Source organism: Microcaecilia unicolor, chromosome 2, assembly GCF_901765095.1.
Source record: "Microcaecilia unicolor chromosome 2, aMicUni1.1, whole genome shotgun sequence".
Taxonomy (NCBI): Eukaryota; Metazoa; Chordata; class Amphibia; order Gymnophiona; family Siphonopidae; genus Microcaecilia; species Microcaecilia unicolor.
This window is the reverse complement of record NC_044032.1, coordinates 455,670,034-455,694,148: the sequence shown is the minus strand read 5'-3', so window position 1 is coordinate 455,694,148 and position 24,115 is coordinate 455,670,034. Positions and strand designations below refer to the sequence as shown.

The following is a 24,115-nucleotide window of genomic DNA, read 5'->3' as shown; positions in this document are numbered from 1 at the left end:
TGACCCATTTATTTTTTTAAATTGTTTTTAGCAAATCTTCCAAATACAACTAGGTCATGTCTTCTTGTCCCTTACAAGTGAGTAGTTTCCTAATCAATAAGGCCAGAGACAGAGGCGGGGTGTAGCCGTCTACCACATTTGTGATTGTTACCTCAGTGATCTATTTAGACCTTACAGCAAAGTGCTGCATCCAACTCAACAGAAGTGGTTTATCACCAACAGCTTAAAGACCACCACTAATTCACACTTAGAATTGCTAACAAGCCAGTATTTGTTCAGCCTGGCTGGTTTACTTCAGGAAAGGCCAGTAAGATGAGCAAACCTCCCAATTTAAGTTCCCATTTTCTGCCAGCCACTGACCTCCAGACTGGCAGACTTTTTCTCTCCCTCTTTCCTGCCCTGTAAGCCACTCATTTTAAGAGTGCAAGCCTCTGAGGTCCATTACCAATGATAGTAGCAGCAGCAGCAGCAGCAGCAGCACTACCTTGTTGCAAAGGTACAGGAACAAGAGACTAAGCCAATATGTACTTTGATCCAAGACTCTACCATTCTTGGTAAACATACTGAATTCAGGATATGAGTGTAGAATGTATACTGGTTCAGCTTCCAGTATTGTCTCTTAAGAATGTTGCCGGTGTTGTTAATGCCTGGTCTCAGGGACCCATGTTGATCAAATCAAGGTTCCATGGGAAAGAGGAGGTGATTAACTTTAGAAAGGAAGAGAATGAGGTCTTGACACTAGAGAAGAGGGGGAAAAGATACGATACTGAGTAGTGGCGTAGCTACCTTTGAGAGAGCTCGACAAGGTCACCCAATGGTAGCGGCTGCCTGCAGTTGAAATCTTCCTCCTGCAGTTCTAGAATCCCTCCCTTCCTCCACCCTGCCCCTCCACCATCACCACAGGTCCATCATCTCTCAAGCACCCCCCCCCCCCCCCACACACACACACACAGTCCATCATCTCTCTAGGCTCCCTTCTTTCCCGGCTGGTCCTCCCAACATGTGATGGGTCGCCAGCCCCACCAGTGCCTTTCATGTGCGGTGGTCCCACCTCTCTGATTTAACTTCATTGTCTCTGTCAGTGACCTGCCATGCATTGGGAGGACCAGCCAGGAGCAGTGGCGTAGCTATGTGGAGCCACGGGGGCCTGGGCCCCCGTAGATATGGCCTTGGACCCCCCTGCCGACGACCCTCGACCCCGCCGCTGCCGCTGTGGACTACCTTTGCTGGCAGGGGACCCCAATCCTCGCCAGCCAAGGTCCTCTTTTTCCTGCGAAGGCTTCTTTCTGTTTCTGACGTCCTGCACGTTGTTCGTGCAGGACGTCAGACTCACAGAAACAGAATGAAGCCTTTGTGGGATGAAGAGGACCTCGGCTGGTGGGGATTGGGATCCCCCGCTAGCAAAGGTAGCCCACGCGACAGCAGGTTGGCGGCGGGAGGGGGTCGAGAGGGTCGTCGGCAGGGGTCGTCAAAGTTGGCGGCAGTTGCAGCGAGAGGGGGGGGGGGGCTAAAATGTGCCCCCTCACCTCAGGCTCTGGACCCCCCTCCCGCCGAACTCTGGCTACACCCCTGGCCAGGAGGGAGGCTACCACACAGAGATGCTAGACCTGTGCACTGAATGTGTTTGGGTGGGGAGCAAAGGGGAGGGGGAAGAGAGAGGCTAGACCAGGGAGGGACAAAGAGAGAGAGTGACTACACCAGGGGAAGAGGAGGAGTGATGCTAGACCCAAGGATGGAGGGGGAGAGAAATGCTGGAATACTGGGCGAAGGGGGGGGGGTTCATGGGGGGCAGATATAAGGAAAGAGAGAAGATATACATGGGGAGGGACAGGGACACACAGAGAAGAGATGCTGAGCATGGAGGAAACATAAGGAAAGGTTAACAGAGGGGCGATGCTGGATAAAAAAAGGAAGGATAGGAACACAAAGAGGGATGCTGAATATGGAGGAGAATAGCTACAGAGACGCTGGACAGAATGGACAGGGACACAGAAGACGGATGGATGGTGAACAGAAAGAAGAAATGTCAAAAGGACAGGAGATGTTAGGACAAGAAATACAAAAAAAAAACAGAGAAAAGCAGAAGACACACACTTGGACTAAAGCAATGCTCATATAACTAAGGTACGAAAAAATATGTTTTTTCTCACTTTATTAATTGTAAAATGTAAGCTTTGGGAAATGTGAATCTTCGACATCTTGCATTTCAGTTTATTTCTATTACTATTTTAAATACTAGTCTATTCTATTTCTATTACTATGACAGGTTTTCTCTACAGATCTGCAATTTGTTTGCTTTTTGCAGGGCTTCTCTCCCCAACCCCCTTTTTTCCCTGGTCCCCACTACTACTACTACTAATAATAATAATCATCATTTCTATAGCTCTACTAGATGTACACAGTGCTGCACACATTATATGTAGGTACTTTCTTTGTTCCTAGAGGGCTCACATCTAAGTTGAGAGAGATGGTGTTATAAGGGGCCCATTCAGTCCTAAGTATGTCATTGTGCCTGAGTTTTCTGGGAAGAAGTTTTCAACCCTACTCACATTCAGAAATCTCATACTGACAACAGATTCAGTTACACAGCACCAGGCAGAAACAAAGAAAGGTGTGCCATACCATGTTTGAGGGTGGCTGAAGCACAAGCCTGGCCTGCTTTCTTCGTTGTTTTCTGTAGTAGTTCTCAAAGGTTTCTCGAGCACCCTGTGAAGGACAGATTTCATGAATTAATCCTGATCCTCAAATAACTGTTAGTAACCTTTACATCTACTGTCATCACTACAAATTAAAGTTTAATTTTAACGGAACTGTCTTCATCTCACATTCAACAGAAATGTAACTCTTCTGTAGTGCGTATAACATGTCTACAGCATGTCTATTTCTCCAAATCCTGGATGAAAGCCACAGTTAAAATAACTATTCAGAAGCACTGTATGCAACATGTACGTACACCTGAGGTTCACAGATATGAATTTCAGCATGGTTGATTCAGTTTTTCATGGCTTCAAAGAAAATAAATGAAGGTCCACCTATAATCGATAACAAGGAATGCATAATTCTGTAAAGTGCTTCAGATGAAAGCATTATTCATAATAAAAATAAAACTATTTTAGCATACAAAATTTCTAAAGAACTACAGTATATGAAGCTGGCTATTATACCACCATCATATCTAATTTGCCTTCTAACACTTTAAGGTCTTTCATGAATTAGCTGTGGATACACAATCACTGGGCAGTATTCCAACCAGATGTTATTTTTCTCAAATATCTATGTAAATACCAAACTATACTGCATATTAATTCCAAATATAAGATTGATAAGATGCTGTCTTAAACACAGCGGCCAGACTCATCTTCAGAATACCAAAATACGAAAGTGCAAAACCCTTACGTGAAAAACTACACTGGCTCCCACTCAAGGAACGCATCACTTTTAAAGTATGCACCTTAGTCCACAAAATCATTCATGGTGAAGCCCCTGCATACATGTCTGATTTAATAGACCTACCACCCAGAAACGCTAAAAGATCATCCCGAACTTTCCTCAATCTCCACTTCCCTAAATGCAAAGGCATAAAATACAAAGTACTGCACGCATCAACCTTCTCTTATATGAGCACGCAATTCTGGAATACACATCCACGCAACCTGAAAACGATCAACGAACTAACCGACTTCCGCAAACTATTGAAGACTCATCTCTTTGAGAAAATCTACGGCAAGGATCAAAACACATGAAGTCCATACACACCAATAGAAACGCATCAATACACTTTCTTCTGAGTTCTCTTCCCCCGTATTTTCATCACACTTAAAACTCCACCCACAGATAAAATTGTTACACCCTAATGTTCTCTTGTTATTGTTTTATCGTCTTATCAACTCCCTATTGTTACATTCCATTGTTCTATTCCCCATATGATATTTGACTTTGTCTTCCCATAACTCCTCAAAATGTAACCCACAATCGTACTGCAACAAATTGTATTTCCATCATTTACGATGTATTGTAAGCCACACTGAGCCCGCAAATAGGTGGGAAAATGTGGGATACAAATGCAACAAATAAATAAATAATTGAAGGATTAAGGAAACCCTTGTTTACTTTGGGCCCGATATTCAAAGGATTTATGTTCCTAACTTTGAGAGTTATGCTTCTAAATTGGACTCTGAACATTTTACTAGGACTGAATGCCTAATTTTTTTTAATTAGTTTCACTAAATGTTTACATTTAGGCGCATTTTAAAAAATGGGTGGTAACAGGGCCAGAATTAGGGCAGCAAAAAAACAGGTACTAGCTTAGCACTTACTTTCAGCACTAGGATCATAAATTAGGCTCATAAATCTATGTAAATGAATGACAGTCCTAAAAGTATAATCATAACTTAAGCTCTTAAATTAAGATGAATTTTCAGATGAAAATAGTTTCTTAAGTTTGGCTGAAATCAGGGCACAAAATTAGGAGCTCAGTTTCTTTTTATTTTTTAATTTGTAGAAGAAGTTTATTGAGAAGTCAGTACATCTTTGTTCAGCAAAAACATCAAACATATGGTTAGCACAGCAGAACTTACTGTTTGACCACTCCAACCAACTGAATTGCAAAAGTCCATTCTTCCATATTTTTGTTTGAGATAGAACCACCATACAATGAGACACTCCTCTTAACTTTTTAAAACAAACCCAACACAACACCCCCCTCCCTCCTGCCCCCCTACCCCTAGGATAAGGATACCTGTCAACCAACAGTCTCATGTCAACCTGAGTCGATTTCTTGGAACTCAAGTTTCTTTTTTTTTTTGTTTAATATTAGGCCCTTTTTTCTTTTTTGGATTACACCTTTTTCAGTAGTAGCTCAATAAGAGTTACATTCAGATACAGTAGGTACTTTTTCTGTCTCCAGAGGGTTTACAATCTTAGGAGTCCTTTTATCAAGCTGTGGTAAGCACTAAAGCGTGCTTACTGCAGCTTAAAATGGCATATAGTAGAGCGTGCTGCGGCAGCCAAACCGAAAGGTTGCCTGTGAATACTGCTGACTCCCATGGGCATGAGCCCTGCAACAGCCCCAGCCCCTATATCCAGTCGCAAAGGTTCTTGTTGAAGTTCCCATCTGCTGGGTACTGCTGAAAAGCTGCCAGCCAATGATTCCTCTAACCATTGAGCAGGCTGCCTCATGTACTTGTAATTATGCTCAAACTGCAGAGGCTCCCAGAGGGGGCACAGAGGGGGTAAAAGATCAAGGAGACCCGCACCCTGCTGACAGATGCCCCATGGGACCTCTACCTGCCTAGACACCTGAAGTCTGAACCTGTGAACTCAGCCTCTTCCATGGCCCAGCACAAACTTCCTCCCCCCCACCCCCCCCCCCCCCCCCCCACTCAACTGAAGGAAAGCCTGTAGACCAAACCTCAGGAGCCCAACCAGCTTTACTTACCCCAGTTTGCAGCAGCTCAGCAGACCTATACCAACCAGCCAACAGCACAAAGGCCTATAAGCTGATGCTCAGAATTATGGAAGAGATCTGACCCCTTTAGTCTCTAACAAGGGAGGACTATGGCTTGATCCTTGGGGGACTCCTCTAGCCCAGAGTCAGGCCTACTTGACCAAATGCTACTGCACCAGTCCAGTCTATATCATAATGATTTGTAAACATACAACAAACCGTAATAAACTGGGATTCTAAGAAATCCAAAGCTAATTTCCGTTTGTTACAATGCAATTGAAGGTTCACATTTCCCACTTCCTTTACCCCCCTTCTTCTCAATTGACTCTATAGCATTACATAGCCTGAGTATACATTACCTTAAACGGCATCCTAAAATAACATCTCATCTTGTCTTGCATACATCTGCAGCCTAATCCATAGATTTCACATAATCCCACATGGTCCAGTACTGTTTGCCAAATGTCTTCAAACTTCTCCTAATGTTCATGCTAGTTGATCCATGAGTCTTTCCAGCAATATCAATTGTGGAAGTCAACCATCCAACAAACCTAATGGGGGAGAGGCCATCTACCGGTCACCAGTGAGATGCTCACATTTAGCTGCTGTTAAGCACATTAGGATATGCTTATGCATTTTATGATCTTCATCAGCAATAGGATGATGGCAATGTAGTTTTTGTTCCCTTGTAGCTTTAACACCATAGTCCATGTGATTTTGTTAGACTCATTGTCAAGTATGGGTATTGGTGGAGCTGCATATGCAATAGTTAAGAGAAAGTTTATGAATCTCCTATGATGGACTGTATTTTAGAACAATTTAGATATATTTAGAACATGATTAGATCCTAATATAATCTAAATCTTGAGTATTGCATTCAGTTCTGGTCGCTGTATCTCAAAAAAGATATAGCAGAATTAGAAAAGTTTCAAAGAAGAGCAGCCAAAATGATAAAAGGGATGGGACTCCTTCCTTATGAGGAAAGGATAAAGAGATTAACCCATTAGTTCCCAATGTTCCCATATTTGTTCCCACATATGGGAACATTGGGCACTAATGGGTTAAGGCTCTTCAGCCTGGAAAAGAGACGGCTTGGGGGGAGGTATGATTGAGGTCTATAAAATTCTGAGTGGTGTAGAATGGGTAAAAGTGAATGGATTTTTTTTAACTCTTTCAAAAAGCACAAAGAACAGGGGACAATCAATGAAATTATAAGGAAATACTTTAAAAACAAATAGGCGAAAATATTTTTTCACTCAAAGAGTATTTAAAGCTCTGGAACTCACAGCTGGAGGATGTGGTAACAGCAGTTAATGTATCCTAGGCTTAAAAAAGGTTTAGGCAAGTTCCTGGAGGAAAAGTCCTTAGTCTGTTATTGAGATGGGCATGGGGGAAGCCACTGCTTGCCCTGGGACTGGTAGCATGGAATGTTGCTACTAATTGCGTTTCTGCCAGGTACATGTGACCTGGATTGGCCACTGTTAGAAGCAGGATACTGGACTAGATGGACCACTGGCCTGACTTAGTATGGCTATTCTTATGTTCTTATGTTTATGTCCCACTCTCTCTTTGAGCAATACCAGCAAGGTGATCTTAGTGAACCATCTCACTTTTTTTCCCCAACATTTTCTCTATTATCTCTGCAACAGCCCCCCAGTACAAGTTTATCTTAGGACACTACCACTAAATATGCAGACCTTAGTTTTATCCATGTTTATCTTAAAGCCTGCAACCCTTTCAAAGTCTTGACATTCCTTCAGTACCACTGGTAACGTTAGCTGAGGGTTAGGCAGAAACAGCATTATGTCATCTGCAAGAGGAATTTTTTAATGAGAGTCCCTCCCAACTATGATTCTTCTTACAACTGAGTTTGTCCGTTTCTGCAATGGCGACAACGGACAAACCTGGCAAGACCCCTTCCTCAAGAAAAACCCTGTGAATATGAGTCATTTATTCTTACACAGTTCTCCACCTTTGCATATATATTGACTACAGAGCCCATGAAGTTTTAATGTATACCCATTTTACTAACACCTTTCTCATAAAGCTCCAATCAACTCTATCACATGCTTTTTCAGACTCAATAGCCAAAAGCATAGGATGGCTAACTACTACTTGCCACCAACAGCAAGTTCCCTAAACGATTTACATTATCTCCTGCCTACCTACCTGGTATAAACTGGCTTGGTCTCCTCTTGCTATCTGAGGAAGACATTGAGATAGTTGACCTGATAGAATCTTGGCCAGAATTTTCAAAGCCTTCATTTGTACCATACCAAAGACAGATGATCATCATCTTAATTAAACAGGCAGGAATCAAAGCAAATATGGTCTTGGAAACGTGAGGGAAAACCACTTTTTTGGGCTTGCTTCTGAAATAAAGATGGTTCTTAATATTCAAAAATGGCATGCAAAAGACACTATACCTTTGCATTATATGTAATCATGTTACATGGATAATGTTCTGCAGTAGGAAAATTTGCTACTGTGCCTTCTTTTTCAACCAAGCCTAGAAATTCAGCATCACTGAAAAAAAGCATGAGTATGCTATGCCCTCTACTGACTACAACTAGGATACAGGATCAGCAAGAATAGATTTTTAAGCACGTTAAGTTTAGCTCTTCAAGTTTACTCATTATTTTCAACTTTATTTCTGTATTTGCGTGTCCCATACAAGGACAAAGAGCTATATATGAAGATCCAGTGATAAGAATGCAAGCCAAAGCTCTTTTTCTTATTTTAACAAACTATTGCAATTCATTTTATCTTGGTATTTGAAACTAGGTTACAGATTTTGCAAATACAGCAGCCGAATTAATAGTCAGAGCCCAAATATTTGGCAATTCTTCTATTCTTTACAGATTACATTGGTTACAGACCTCTTCCATTCTGGATAATTTGGTGTGGTAGCCATGTTACTCCACTTTTAAAGGTAATAAATAGAAATACATTTTTTAAAAAATAAGATAAAATGATTCCTATTTTATTAGATTAACTTAATATAATTTTTACTAGTTTTTGAAAGCAAATATCTTTTTCTTTGGGTAAGAAATTAGTCCAATAAAAAAGAGCCATTTTATCTTCTTTTTTTTTGTTTTGTTTCTATTTATTGGTTACCAATAAAAGCTACAATAAAGCGAATGCTACATACCTGTAGAAGGTATTCTCCGAGGACAGCAGGCTGATTGTTCTCACTGATGGGGTGACGTCCACGGCAGCCCCTCCAATCGGAAACTTCTCTAGCAAAGTCCTTTGCTAGTCCTCGCGCGCCCGCGCGCACCGCGCATGCACGGCCGTCTTCCCGCCCGAAACCGGCTCGAGCCGGCCAGTCCAGTATGTAGCAAGACAATATACTTCAAGGGAAGACACAACTCCAAAGGGGAGGCGGGCGGGTTTGTGAGAACAATCAGCCTGTTGTCCTCGGAGAATACCTTCTACAGGTATGTAGCATTCGCTTTCTCCGAGGACAAGCAGGCTGATTGTTCTCACTGATGGGGTATCCCTAGCCCCCAGGCTCACTCAAAACAACAACCATGGTCAATTGGGCCTCGCAACGGCGAGGACATAACTGAGATTGACCTAAAAAATTTACCAACTAACTGAGAGTGCAGCCTGGAACAGAACAAACAGGGCCCTCGGGGGGTGGAGTTGGATCCTAAAGCCCAAACAGGTTCTGAAGAACTGGCTGCCCGAACCGACTGTCGCGTCGGGTATCCTGCTGCAGGCAGTAATGAGATGTGAATGTGTGGACAGATGACCACGTCGCAGCTTTGCAAATTTCTTCAATGGAGGCTGACTTCAAGTGGGCTACCGACGCAGCCATGGCTCTAACATTATGAGCCGTGACATGACCCTCAAGAGCCAGCCCCGCCTGGGCGTAAGTGAAGGAAATGCAATCTGCTAGCCAATTGGATATGGTGCGTTTCCCTACAGCCACTCCCCTCCTATTGGGATCAAAAGAAACAAACAATTGGGCGGACTGTCTGTGGGGCTGTGTCCGCTCCAGGTAGAAGGCCAATGCTCTCTTGCAGTCCAATGTGTGCAGCTGACGTTCAGCAGGGCAGGAATGAGGACGGGGAAAGAATGTTGGCAAGACAATTGACTGGTTCAGATGGAACTCCGACACGACCTTTGGCAGGAACTTAGGGTGAGTGCGGAGGACTACTCTGTTATGATGAAATTTGGTGTAAGGGGCCTGGGCTACCAGGGCCTGAAGCTCACTGACTCTACGAGCTGAAGTAACTGCCACCAAGAAAATGACCTTCCAGGTCAAGTACTTCAGATGGCAGGAATTCAGTGGCTCAAAAGGAGGTTTCATCAGCTGGGTGAGAACGACATTGAGATCCCATGACACTGTAGGAGGCTTGACAGGGGGCTTTGACAAAAGCAAACCTCTCATGAAGCGAACAACTAAAGGCTGTCCTGAGATCGGCTTACCTTCCACATGGTAATGGTATGCACTGATTGCGCTAAGGTGAACTCTTACAGAGTTGGTCTTGAGACCAGACTCAGACAAGTGCAGAAGGTATTCAAGCAGGGTCTGTGTAGGACAAGAGCGAGGAGCTAGGGCCTTGCTGTCACACCAGACGGCAAACCTCCTCCACAGAAAGAAGTAACTCCTCTTAGTGGAATCTTTCCTGGAAGCAAGCAAGACGCGGGAGACACCCTCTGACAGACCCAAAGAGGCAAAGTCTACGCTCTCAACATCCAGGCCGTGAGAGCCAGGGACCGGAGGCTGGGATGCAGAAGAGCCCCTTCGTCCTGCGTGATGAGGGTCGGAAAACACTCCAATCTCCACGGTTCTTCGGAGGATAACTCCAGAAGAAGGGGGAACCAGATCTGACGCGGCCAAAAAGGAGCAATCAGAATCATGGTGCCTCGGTCTTGTTTGAGTTTCAACAAAGTCTTCCCCACCAGAGGAATGGGAGGATAAGCATACAGCAGGCCCTCCCCCCAATCCAGGAGGAAGGCATCCGATGCCAGTCTGCCGGGGGCCTGAAGCCTGGAACAGAACTGAGGGACTTTGTGGTTCACTCGAGATGCGAAGAGATCCACCAAGGGGGTGCCCCACGCTTGGAAGATCTGGCGCACCACTCTGGAGTTGAGCGACCACTCGTGAGGTTGCATAATCCTGCTCAGTCTGTCGGCCAGACTGTTGTTTACGCCTGCCAGATATGTGGCTTGGAGCACCATGCCGAGACGGCGAGCCCAGAGCCACATGCTGACGGCTTCCTGACACAGGGGGCGAGATCCGGTGCCCCCCTGCTTGTTGACATAGTACATGGCAACCTGGTTGTCTGTCTGAATTTGGATAATTTGATGGGACAGCCGATCTCTGAAAGCCTTCAGAGCGTTCCAGATCGCTCGCAACTCCAGGAGATTGATCTGTAGACCGCGTTCCTGGAGGGACCAGCTTCCTTGGGTGTGAAGCCCATCGACATGAGCTCCCCATCCCAGGAGAGACGCATCCGTTGTCAGCACTTTTTGTGGCTGAGGAATTTGGAAAGGACGTCCCAGAGTCAAATTGGACCAGATTGTCCACCAATACAGGGATTCGAGAAAACTCGTGGACAGGTGGATCACGTCTTCTAGACCCCCAGCAGCCTGATACTACTGAGAGGCTAGGGTCCATTGAGCAGATCTCATGTGAAGACGGGCCATGGGAGTCACATGAACTGTGGAGGCCATGTGGCCCAGCAATCTCAACATCTGCCGAGCTGTGATCTGCTGGGACGCTCGCACCCGCGAGACGAGGGACAACAAGTTGTTGGCCCTCGCCTCTGGGAGATAGGCGCGAGCCGTCCGAGAATCCAGCAGGGCTCCTATGAATTCGAGTTTCTGTACTGGGAGAAGATGGGACTTTGGATAATTTATCACAAACCCCAGTAGCTCCAGGAGGCGAATAGTCATCTGCATGGACCGCAGGGCTCCTGCCTCGGATGTGTTCTTCACCAGCCAATCGTCGAGATATGGGAACACGTGCACCCCCAGCCTGCGAAGTGCCGCTGCTACTACAGCTAGGCACTTTGTGAACACCCTGGGCGCAGAGGCGAGCCCAAAGGGTAGCACACAGTACTGGAAGTGGCGTGTGCCCAACTGAAATCGCAGATACTGTCTGTGAGCTGGCAGTATCGGGATGTGTGTGTAGGCATCCTTCAAGTCCAGAGAGCATACCCAATCGTTTTGCTGAATCATGGGGAGAAGGGTGCCCAGGGAAAGCATCCTGAACTTTTCTTTTACGAGATATTTGTTCAGGGCCCTTAGGTCTAGGATGGGACGCATCCCCCCTGTTTTCTTTTCCACAAGGAAGTACCTGGAATAGAATCCTAGCCCTTCTTGCCCGGATGGCACGGGCTCGACCGCATTGGCGCTGAGAAGGGCGGAGAGTTCCTCTGCAAGTACCTGCTTGTGCTGGAAGCTGTAGGATTGAGCTCCCGGTGGACAATTTGGAGGTTTTGAGGCCAAATTGAGGGTGTATCCTTGCCGGACTATTTGCAGAACCCACTGATCGGAGGTTATGAGAGGCCACCTTTGGTGAAAAGCTTTCAACCTCCCCCCGACCGGCAGGTCGCCCGGCACTGACACTTGGATGTCGGCTATGCTCTGCTGGAGCCAGTCAAAAGCTCGCCCCTTGCTTTTGCTGGGGAGCCGCGGGGCCTTGCTGAGGCGCACGCTGCTGATGAGAGCGAGCGCGCTGGGGCTTAGCCTGGGCCGCAGGCTGTCGAGAAGGAGGGTTGTACCTACGCTTGCCAGAAGAGTAGGGAACAGTCCTCCTTCCCCCAAAAAATCTTCTACCTGTAGAGGTAGATGCTGAAGGCTGCCGGCGGGAGAACTTGTCGAATGCGGTATCCCGCTGGTGGAAATGCTCTACCACCTGCTCGACTTTCTCTCCAAAAATATTGTCCGCACGGCAAGGCGAGTCCGCAATCTGCTGCTGGAGTCTATTTTCCAGGTCGGAGGCACGCAGCCATGAGAGCCTGCGCATCACCACACCTTGAGCAGCGGCCCTGGACGCAACATCAAAGGTGTCATACACCCCTCTGGCCAGGAATTTTCTGCACGCCTTCAGCTGCCTGACCACCTCCTGAAAAGGCTTGGCTTGCTCAGGGGGGAGAGCATCAACCAAGCCCGCCAACTGCCGCACATTGTTCCGCATGTGTATGCTCGTGTAGAGCTGGTAAGACTGGATTTTGGCCACGAGCATAGAGGAATGGTAGGCCTTCCTCCCAAAGGAGTCTAAGGTTCTAGAGTCTTTGCCCGGGGGCGCCGAAGCATGCTCCCTAGAACTCTTAGCCTTCTTTAGGGCCAGATCCACAACTCCAGAGTCGTGAGGCAACTGAGTGCGCATCAGCTCTGGGTCCCCATGGATCCGGTAATGGGACTCGATCTTCTTGGGGATGTGGGGATTACTTAGTGGCTTGGTCCAGTTCGCAAGCAATGTCTTTTTCAGGACATGGTGCAAGGGAACAGTGGACGCTTCCTTAGGTGGAGAAGGATAGTCCAGGAGCTCAAACATTTCAGCCCTGGGCTCGTCCTCCACAACCACCGGGAAGGGGATGGCCGTAGACATCTCCCAGACAAAGGAAGCAAAAGACAGACTCTCGGGAGGAGAAAGCTGTCTTTCAGGAGAGGGAGTGGGATCGGAAGGAAGACCCTCAGACTCCTCGTCAGAGAAATATCTGGGGTCTTCTTCTTCTTCCCACGAGGCCTCACCCTCGGTGTCAGACACAAGTTCACGGACCTGTGTCTGCAACCTCGCCCGGCTCGACTCCGTGGAGCCACGTCCACGATGGGGGCGTCGAGAGGTAGACTCCCTTGCCCGCATCGGCGAAGCTCCCTCCGCCGACGTAGTCGGGGAGCCCTCCTGAGAGGTGGCCGCAGTCATCACCGCACGCGGTACCGACGTCGGGGACCTCACCCCGGGCGATGGGCCAGCCGGCGCTACGCTCGACGGTACCGGAGGCGCAAGCACCGCCGGTACCGAAGGGGTAGGGCGCAACAGCTCTCCCAGAATCTCTGGGAGAACGGCCCGGAGGCTCTCGTTCAGAGCGGCTGCAGAGAAAGGCAGGGAGGTCGATGCAGGCGTCGACGTCAGAACCTGTTCCGGGCGTGGAGGCTGGTCCGGGCTGTCCAGAGTGGAGCGCATCGACACCTCCTGAACAGAGGGTGAGCGGTCCTCTCGGTGCCGATGCCTGCTGGGTGCCGACTCCCTCGGCGACCCAGAGCTCTCGGTGCCGACGCGGGGAGGAGACCGGTGTCGATGCTTCTTCGACTTCTTCCGAAGCATGTCACCGGAGCTCCCCGGCACCGACGAGGAGGACGTAGAATCCATCCGTCGCTTCCTCAGGGCCGAGGTCGAAGCAGGTCGATCCCGGGGGGGCTGTACCGCAGGAGCCCTCAGGGTAGGGGGAGACCCACCCGAAGGCTCACCGCCACCAGCAGGGGAATGGACAGCCCTCACCTGCACTCCACCCGATGCACCACCGTCCGACGACATCAGGAGACGAGGTCCCGGTACCACCGACGTCGATGCAGCTATCCGATGTCTCGGCGCCGATGCAGAGGGCCGATGCCTCGATGCACTGGCGGCCAAGGATTAAGGTCTGGACGCTGATGACGTCGATGCACACGATGACCCCGGTGCCGATGCCAACGAAGAGCCCGAGAACAAAACGTTCCACTGGGCCAATCTCGCTACCTGAGTCCGCCTTTGTAACAGGGAACACAGACTACAGTTCTGAGGACGGTGCTCGGCCCCCAGACACTGAAGACACGAAGAGTGCCTATCAGTGAGCGAGATTACCCGGGCGCACTGGGTGCACTTCTTGAAGCCGCTGGAAGGCTTCGATGTCATGGGCGGAAAAATCACGCCAGCGAAATCAAAATCCGAAATGACGAATTTGGAGCACCAAAACTTTAAGGGAGAAAAATCTCGACCGAGGCCGAAAAGAGGCCTACCCCGACGACGAAAGAAAACTTACCGGGGCAAAAACTGGAAACACGGAAGGGGCAAACGAAACCCAAGGGGGTTTCCGGAGCACTTCCCGAACAATTTAGAACTTTTCCGAAGAAAAAAAAAAAAAACACGTCTATTTTAAAACGGACGCGCGAGGTCGACTCTCCGGGGCTCGACACGACAAAAACACAGCCGTACCGAGTGCGGACGAAAGAAGACTGGCCGGCTCGAGCCGGTTTCGGGCGGGAAGACGGCCGCGCATGCGCGGGCGCGCGAGGACTAGCAAAGGACTTTGCTAGAGAAGTTTCCGATTGGAGGGGCTGCCGTGGACGTCACCCCATCAGTGAGAACAAGCAGCCTGCTTGTCCTCGGAGAAACTTTACAATTCTTTGTTTTGTGTTCAATATTTTAAATAGACTAGCATCTCACTATAGGGCCCTTTTACTAAGCTGCATTAACTGCTAATGCTCATCAAACATATAAATGAGACGTGACCAACTCACCTGCAAATGCGCAGTAGAGTCCGAACGTTGAAAGAGCAACAGTCTAGAGGCGGGGTGACTCCGCCCCGAAGACCCGTCGAGTTCCACTCCCCCTCCCTCTGAAGTTTACACGTCGTTACTGTAATCAGCTTTGCTCACGCTCAGTTATCAGTGCGTCACTGGGACTTTGATGGAAATAGTCGTGGCCAACTCCCAGTTTCCGCACCACCGAGCGTCAGAAGCTGTACAGGTCACTAACCTCGCCCTTCACTCCCGTGAAGTGAAGGGGGAAAATAATCTAAAAATTAGATTAATCCTGACTTTGGGAAAAACCAGACCTACTAGTACAATTAAGTAATTTTGTATTTATTGTATATAACAAATACGAAAGTGAAATTAAAATAGCATTTGTCAACGTTAAAACCCAGACTTTTGACTCTTTTACCAGTTTCCTTTACTGTACAGACACCTTAACAAAAAGAGTAACCCTTTAACCTGTATTTTTCTCTCTTTCAGATTCTTCACCATTACCGTCACAGTCCAGAAACAATGAGATAAGCATTGTTTCTCAATACCCCCCCTTTGAGAGTGTAAATGTAAAGTCTTTAAATAAACCCTTTGCAACTGCAACCTGTATATATTCCTATTAAGAATTTGATTCTTTGTTACTCCTTTCTTTTCCAGGTATCTCTAGGATCTTCATTCCCGGGAGACAAAGTAAGTGTGTTCACTGACTGTTTATGTTTATTGTATTCCTTTACTACTCTTGTTTCCACAATAGTACTTAGCTGTAGTGCAGCAATTGTCCATGGAGTCTTTCTTGCGGTGGAATGGTTGCTCTTTTCTCCGTGCAGTCTTCTGGCTACACCTCACACTTAACAAAATAAGCGGAAGCAAAACCCTGTCTTCCTACTTTTCTTCTTAAGGAATTTCTATTAATTAGTGACTTTAACGAATAACTGGGGGCTGCTATCTTAAGTAAAATAAAATTAATTTAAATACCCTTTCTTTTCCAAACCTGAGCTATGTATTTTTATTCACTAAACTCAATCAGAGTGTTTGATCTCTTTCAGCAGTGCAGCACAGTTCTCCACATTCCACTGACAGGCTTACTCCCCAACCTTCCACTCCTTTCTCTCCTTGCACACATACAGCCTTTAAAAATTCTTTTCTCTTTTCCCACTTAAGATTCCCAAAACCCAACTTTAATCACACTCAACACTGTCACTTAGCCTCCCACCTACCCTAATAAACCTTACTTCCTCACTCACCCACTAAGCAAATGGTATTTAATTTTTTTTTTTTTTTGGGAGGGGGCATGTCAGAGGTGAAGAATGGGTATAAATGCACTAATCAGTTAGCTCCTTGACATTACCAATAAGCTAACTAGTTAGAGTGTCCATAACACAGGAGCTCTTAGCACCACCCTAAATAGGAGGTGGTAAGTGCTCCTGCAGTAATTTTTTTAAATGGCCACATGCTAATGCTAACATTAGAACATGGCAAGAAAATGATATAATAGAAATGGGCTTAGCGTGTGAGAAGACCCACGTAGGAACGCACTAAGCCTATTTCTTAGCATTCTACTAAAAGACTGGCTTTCTATTTTCCAGAAGTTAAAGGTGTATGTTTTAAATTTATTTTGAGTAGGGGTCCCGTTTACTAAAGTGTGCTAGTGTTTTTAGCACATGCGCTAATGCTAGAGACACCCACAGGAATATCTGGGTGTCTCTAGTGTTAGTACACACTAAAAACACTAGCGTGCCTACAGCGCAGCTTAGTAAATTGGGCCCTAAGTATTTTGTTTTTATAGCAACCCTTCAGTGGAATAATTCCATTCACAATTTATATTCCGCTACATCTCTATAGGATTCATTGCGGATTACAAGAAAAGAAGCATCTCAATCAGATGGAAATACAAACAACATTCTGAAAAATAATACAATCTAAAAATTAAACTGAATCAATATCAGAATATTTTAATAAAATAAAGCCTTCAGGTGTTTTCTAAAAATAATAAGATTGAATGGATCTAATCTGATGAGGGATACAATTTCAGATTTTTACAGCTCTTAAATTTGACACCTCAGGGATTTGGAAGCACCAAAGTATTTAAATGAGCAGATCAAACAGCCCTACCAGTAGACAGGAGAATCAGATACTTAGATAGACAAACTGAATTTTGTCCCACTACAGATTTAAAAATCATACAGGCTATTTTAAACTTTACAAATGAGGAAACTAAGCCAATGAAAAATTTTAAAGAGAGGAGATACTCTCTCAAATTTATTAATTCTAAAAATCAATCTAGCAACTGTGCTTTGAAGAAGTTGCAATCTTCATAATAGCATCACGGTAAGTCCCCCATATAAAGAATTACAATAGTCGAGATACGGCAGAAGAACAGCCTGGGCTATACTTCTGAAGCTTTCAACACAGACTGGATTGAATCACTTTAAGCTGACACAAGCGAAAATTAAATTTTTTTCACGAGAGCTGTAATTTGTTCATCAAAGGACAATCTTGAATCTAGAATAATGCCCAGGACCTTAGACTTATTTATAATTGGTAAAGTTTTGCCTGTAGCAAGTTGCAAAAAGTTTTGAGGCGAAGAATCTTAATTCCCAAACAATATTAGTAATAATCTTCCCTTGTCCTTAAAAAGGCAGTCTAAATATTTTAATTTTCATGAAGAATTGACAACTCTTATTTAGTATATATTTTAGGAGCAACAAATTATTTATTTATATTATTCTTTGGTAATATAGTATAGCATCTACTGGACTTAAAATTATTATTATTTTTCCAGAATTGCTGGCTTATTTAGAGGCCCTTTTACTAAGCGATGGTAAGCACTAATGCGTGCTTACTGCATGCTAAAAGGCACTACCAAGGAATGTGCTCAGACAGTCCATGGTAGTTCTGGGATCGGCAGAGAGTAAGCATACCCTGTACTAATCGGTAGTGCAGGAAAATTGTTCTGTGTTGCCACTTAGCACAGGGTTAGTGCATAAACCCTTACCGCCTACAAAATAGGTTGTGGTAATGACTATGCGCTAATTGGGAAATTAGCGCTTGGTCATTAATGGGGAAAAAATAAGACCCACATGCTAAAAACAGCACAGGATATTTTTTAGCACAGCTTAATAAAAGGGCCCCTTAGTTTGTTGGGGAACTTAGCAGTATACAAGAACCAAATTAGATCCAAATACCTGTTAGGAGATACAAACTTCCCCTGAATCAGAGGTCAGGAAGCTTGGGATACAGCTAGACTCTATACTTACACTGATCCCTCAAATCCAAGCAACCTTGGGGAGCTTACTGTATCATCTGTGACAACAATGCTCTCTCCAAAGATCAAGAAGGCAAGTCTTTTCAGTGGTTCATGCCATGATAACAACATCAAGGTCAGATTACTGTAATGCACTCTATATTAGTCTGTCTACAAAGGATTTGTATAAGCTCCAATTGATTCAGAATGCTTTAGCATGACTGATAAGAAGGTTGAAAGCGATATAATCACATCATACCATTTCTGCAAAACTTCACTGGCTACCAGTACAATACAGAGCTAAATTTAAAATAATATTTGATCATCAAGACCCTTAAAGTTTATAGAACAGAGTACTAGAAGAACAGGATCTCCCTCTATATATCTCCGAGGTCAGGTTGAAGATAATAGGAAAGAGCAGAAGGAATGGCAAGTCAAAGGCAGTCCTATTCTGGATTAAGATCTGGTTAAAAAATAGAAAACATAAAGTAAGGTTAAATGGTCAATATTCTCAATAGAGGAAGGTAGATATTTGGGTTCCCCAGGGGTATGTGCTGTGCTTTTTAACATATTTATAAACGATCTAGAGATGAGAATAACTACTGAGGTAATTAAATTTGCTGATGACACAAAGTTATTCAAAGTTGTTAAATCACAAGAGGATTATGAAAAATTTCATGAGGATCCTATGAGACTGGGCATACAAATGGCAGATGACATTTTGAGCAAGTGCAAAGTCATGCATGTAGGAAACAGGGGCATAGCCAGCCAGACCTCGGCGGGAGGGGGGGGGGTCCACAGCCCAAAGTGGGGGGGGGGGGGGCACATTTTAGCCCGCCTCCCCCACATCTTCTGACCTCCCCCTGCTGCAAGGTACCTTTGCTGATGGGGGTCCTCAACCCTCACCTGCTGAAGCGTTTATCTGTCCCACGCTGGTCTTGCACTAGCCTCCTCTCCTGTTTTCAGCTCACCGTGCACTGCACGCTTTTTTAATGAAACTGAGCTTGAGTGAGCATGGTCAGTTTCATTAAAATGAGAGCATGGACAGCGCGACTGGAAACAAGACCAGCGTGGGACAGATAAACGCTTCAGCTGGCAGGGTTTGGTGTTAGGGGCCCTCGCCAGCCAAACTTGGGGCACCAAAGCCAATTTGGGGGGCCAGGCCCCCATGGCCCCTCATAGCTACGCCACTGGCAGGAAAGAAGAAGCCAAACTACTGATGCAAGGTTCCTGTTATGAGTCACCGCATGGGAAAAGCAACTAGGTGTTACTGTTGATGGCACATTGAAACCCTCTGCTCACTACAGCAGTGGCTAAGAAAGCAAATAGAATGTTAGGAATTATTAAGAAAGGCAAGGAGAACAAAACTGAGATTATTATAATGCCTTTGTATCTCTCCATGGTACGACCACACCTCGAATATTGTGTTCAATTCTGGTAACCACATCTCAAAAAATATACAGAAGAATTAGAAAAGGTACAGAGAAGGGCAACAAAAATGATAAAGGGGATGGAATGACTTCTCTATTAGGAAAGACTAAACAGGCTGGGGGCTCTTCAGCTTGGAGAAGAGACGGCTGAGGGGAGATATGATAGATGTCTATAAAATACTGAGTGAACTGGTAGACGTGAATCACTTGTTTACTCTTTCCAAAAATACAAGAACTCAAGGGTACACAATGAAGCTACTAAGTAGTAAATTCAAAACAGATTGGAGAAAATATGTCTTCATGCAATGTGTAATTAAACTCTGGAATTTGTTGCCAGAGAATGTGGGAAAAGCAGTTTGGATCATTTCCTAAAAGATCCATAAGTCATTATGAAGATGGACTTGGGAAAATCCACTGCTTATTTCTAGGATAAGTAGCATAAAATCTGTTTTATTCACTTGGGATCTTGCCAGGTACTTGGACCTGGATTGGCCACTGTTGGAAACAGGATACTGAGCTTGATGGACCTTCAGTTTGTCCCAGTATGGTAATGCTTATGTTCTTATGTCCTCTCAAGAAAAAATCCTTAACCATACCCTCTCCAAAGGAAATCACTCAATATGGCAACTGCCAATGAGCCTTCTTTGGAGTAGTCCCCACTCTGGAGTGCACTTCCAGAAAAGCTTTGCTTAACGTTAAGAATCTAGTTCAGGAAATATACAAAAGCTTGGCTCTTCACCAAAGCCTTTAATGGAACTAGTAACTATTTAATCATATACTCAAGAACACCAGCTTTACTGTAGTAGGACTTGCTTATCCACTCCTACTCTAGCTAAGATTATCAGCATTCACTTTTTCTGAGTCCAAATACAAGGTTTCCTTAAGTTAGTCACCCTTATTTTCTATCTAACTCCTGTTACTCATCATCTCTGTTCATATGTTCCACCTCTGCTTAAATCCTATGCTATTAAGATATTTTCATTTATATTGTGTTGACATTGTAAATAGCATAATATGCCATAATGCGTACTGATATTTGAGAGTTGTTTTTTTTACACTGTTTTGTCTATTGCCTATATCCAGTTTATTCTTGCTGTACATGCCTTAGGGGAATTAAAACGAAGGTAAATAAATCCTGATAAATAAATAAAAATTACTGAGATTCTGTCCATCCTGGAGCTAGGTCTGCGAACCTAATCTAGTTTCCATGAAGTGTTGCCTTTGGGACATCAGACTAACTACAGCTACTCTTCAGGAGCTTTTTTTTAACGTGAAAATTTGAATCTCGTTTAATGTCAGTAAAAGATAAAACACAGTGGCAGTATATATTGACTTCTCTCTGCTCTATAGGGTGCAGAACTTCCGTAATTAAAAATTCTCTCATTTTAGTGTATATTCAATCTTTTGCCTCTAATAAACTTGCCAATAAAGGGTCAATTAAGCATCAGATGTGATAAGATCAGAATGTCATTTCCTATAATATTTAGGTGGAAAGAAGAGAAAAATGAAGCCAGCATGTTAAAAAGATGAACTGAAAGAGGCTATTAGAGCCAAAAGAACATCCTTCAGAGAATGGGAAAAGGATCTGAATAAAATAAGAAGAAAATAAGAAGCAAAATCAGCACTGGCAAATTAGATGCAAAGCACTGATAAAGAAGGCTAAAAGAATATGAAGAGATATTTGCGCACAGACAAAAACTCATAACAACTTTTTCTGGTACATCAGAAGCAGAAAGCCTTTGAAGAAATCCGTGAGACCTTTAGATCATCAGGGAGCAAAAGGAGCACTCAGGGAGGATAAGGCCATAGCACAGAAACTGAATGAATTCTTTGCTCAGTGTGCTGCGGCGGCTAAGAAAGCGCTCCTGCTCGATATATTTCTGCTTTTTCTCCTTTCATTGGTCATTCTCTCCCTATGGGTCTCTTCTTTGTGCACATTCCTTTTTGTTTATCGATATATTTTTGTGGCTGATATGTTTTTGTGGTTTGTTCAGCACAGTGAGGTCTTTGTAAACTATTCTGACATACCTCTTATTCAAATGCCAGTATACCAAATTTCAAATAAATAAAATGTCAGAAGAATACTCCTGAACACCAACTCAGGGTATACTTTCCCAGCACAGGTAGTTGTGGTGCAACACACTGAATCTCAAGTGGATGTCACATAATAAAGTCAATTTACATGGTTTTCTTATTTAATTATTCTTTAGTGAAGCAGTGGTTCATTGGGGAATTAATATATCTCAGCTATAGAACAAGTCGGGTTTAAAACATAGGGCCCTGTTTATTAAGCCATGCTAGAGGCGTGTTAGCGTTCTTAGCATGTGCTGTGTAGGTACCCACAATATTCCTATGGGCACCTACACTGTTAGTGCGCGCTAATTTTGTGCATGTGCTAAAAACGCTACTGTACCTTAGTAAACAGGGCCCATACTATTTAGAAAGGGAAGTTTGCTCAGTTGTTGGATAAAACAAAACAAAACGTAGAAAGTTAAGTAGTTAAGTCAGGAAAAGATAAGTAGTTAAGTCAGGAAAAGAAATCCTAAGCTTTTGTCTATATTTAAAAAACAAAATTCAACTGCCACACTCACCTATGCCAGTTTAGTCACATGGTACAGCACTACTACTGATCATTTGAATAAAAGCAGCTGTACGAGAATAAGGAGAATTATTGGGATTTTGATTAAATATGGGTAAATCGGAGGCTTTGCCGATAAGAGCAGATCTCGGACGCCAAATGGAAGGAGATGTCTCATTCCTCTGAGTGACAGACAGGTTTAAGTACCTTGGCGTACAACTTCCGGATAATCCCAGGAAGCTTTTAATGTGGACTCCCTGCTTAAACATACTAAACAACAATTGGCCATATGGAATTCTCTTCCCCTTTCACTACATGTCAGGATCAACCTGTATCATATGATGTTATTCCTACGCTGGCTCTATATCCTCCAGCAACTTCCAATCTGCATAATAAAAAAATGTAACAGTTTTAAATAGGGAAATTACAACATTTACATGGCAGGGGAGAAAATCTAAAATTATATTAGAATTCTTATGTGGACCATAGGCAACAGGAGGTTTTGTCATTTCATGCTGCAAGGTTAGATAAAGAAGTAATTCCCTTATTATTGTCTATTACCAATTATATGTCATTCAAAAAAACAACATAAAACATTATTTTTTAGGAAATGTGCTAAATCCTAGAGGATAACAGTTTAACAAGATTTGGCTGACTTATGTATTCTATCTATACAAAATTGAATCTATTTGTTGCATTTTTATTCCACATTTTCCCACCTATTTGCAGACTCAATGTCTTATGTTTTATGTTTTGCTGTTATTTACTTATTGTACTTCCTGATGATTGTCCAGTTTCTTGGTTCTGTTATCTGCGTAGAACCACAAGGTTTTGGGTGTGTAAATATTTACAAGCCTTTTGGTGACAGGTTCTGACTTTTATTGGGTATTTACTGCACAAAAGGCTACCACCTTCCCCATTAGGCCCGCTTTTAGGGCAATTGGAACATTTTGGCCCCCTATCTAAAGGAAAACATTTATTTTTATACAAAGCTGGTATAGTGGGAACGAAACACATTGTACAGAATAGGTGCTTGGCTTATATTCCTACATTCTGGCAATGGCAAAGCCTTACATGCTCTAATGTAGTGGGAAACTGTGGAGGAGTGGCCTAGGGGTTAGGGTGGTGGACTTTGGTCCTGAGGAACTGAGTTCGATTCCCACTTCAGGCACAGGCAGCTCCTTGTGATTCTGGGCAAGTCACTTAACCCTCCATTGCCTCATGTAAGCCGCATTGAGCCTGCCATGAGTGGGAAAGCGCGGGGTACAAATGTAACAAAAAAAAAATACAATGGAACATAAAAATGGTTTTGAATGATTTGGGAAATATATGTCTTCCTTCATGGGTACGCTCTATGATCCTCAATAGACTGCAACTTTACTTAGACTGTTAGACATTCCCTTTTTGTGTGCAGGGATTGGGGACGGGGAGGAGGGACATACTGGGAGGAGGGAGTATGGGATTATTATTTGCAGATTGCTGGTTTTGATAGTGCTATTTGTTGGAAATAATAAATGTCAGAATTCCTTCAACGACAGGAAGTTTAGTTTCTTACTAAAAAAAAGAAAATGGGGGAGCATGGATGTTTAGGGGATGGTGATATGTGTGAGTTTCATAAGCTGAATGGGGGAGGGAGTAAAAAGTAAAATGCAGTTTTGATGACTATTTATTATGTTCCTGGTCTTCTGTATGTTTCTTACATATTATTTATTCATTTATTGTTGATTAGCTTATTCTCATTTGTCATCAATAAAAAAGAAGCTATATAATGATTCCAACTCCCTGCAACAGCTGTCCGGTACTGTAACTTGTTATTCTGCCTGGTTTCATCCATTTGAATAAACAATGAGGTCAAAAAACAACTGTTTGCTTTTATTATGGTGAACTGAGTTTAGTAGAAGAGTTTTCACTATAATTTTAAAATTAAAATATGGTTTTTAAAACTATAAGGA

At 44.1% G+C, this 24,115-nt stretch overlaps 1 protein-coding gene across 5 annotated transcripts in view; it reads right to left on the bottom strand.

The window, feature by feature from the left end:
• The window catches only part of EXOC6B (exocyst complex component 6B), a 1,013,473-nt gene that overhangs the window by 540,264 nt on the left and 449,094 nt on the right, over positions 1–24,115 (bottom strand). For all 5 annotated transcript variants that reach the window (XM_030190960.1, XM_030190961.1, XM_030190962.1 and 2 more), the window contains exon 9: positions 2,623–2,706. In XM_030190960.1, coding sequence (XP_030046820.1) covers positions 2,623–2,706 — 84 coding nt within the window. The remainder of the gene's footprint in view (positions 1–2,622; positions 2,707–24,115) is intronic.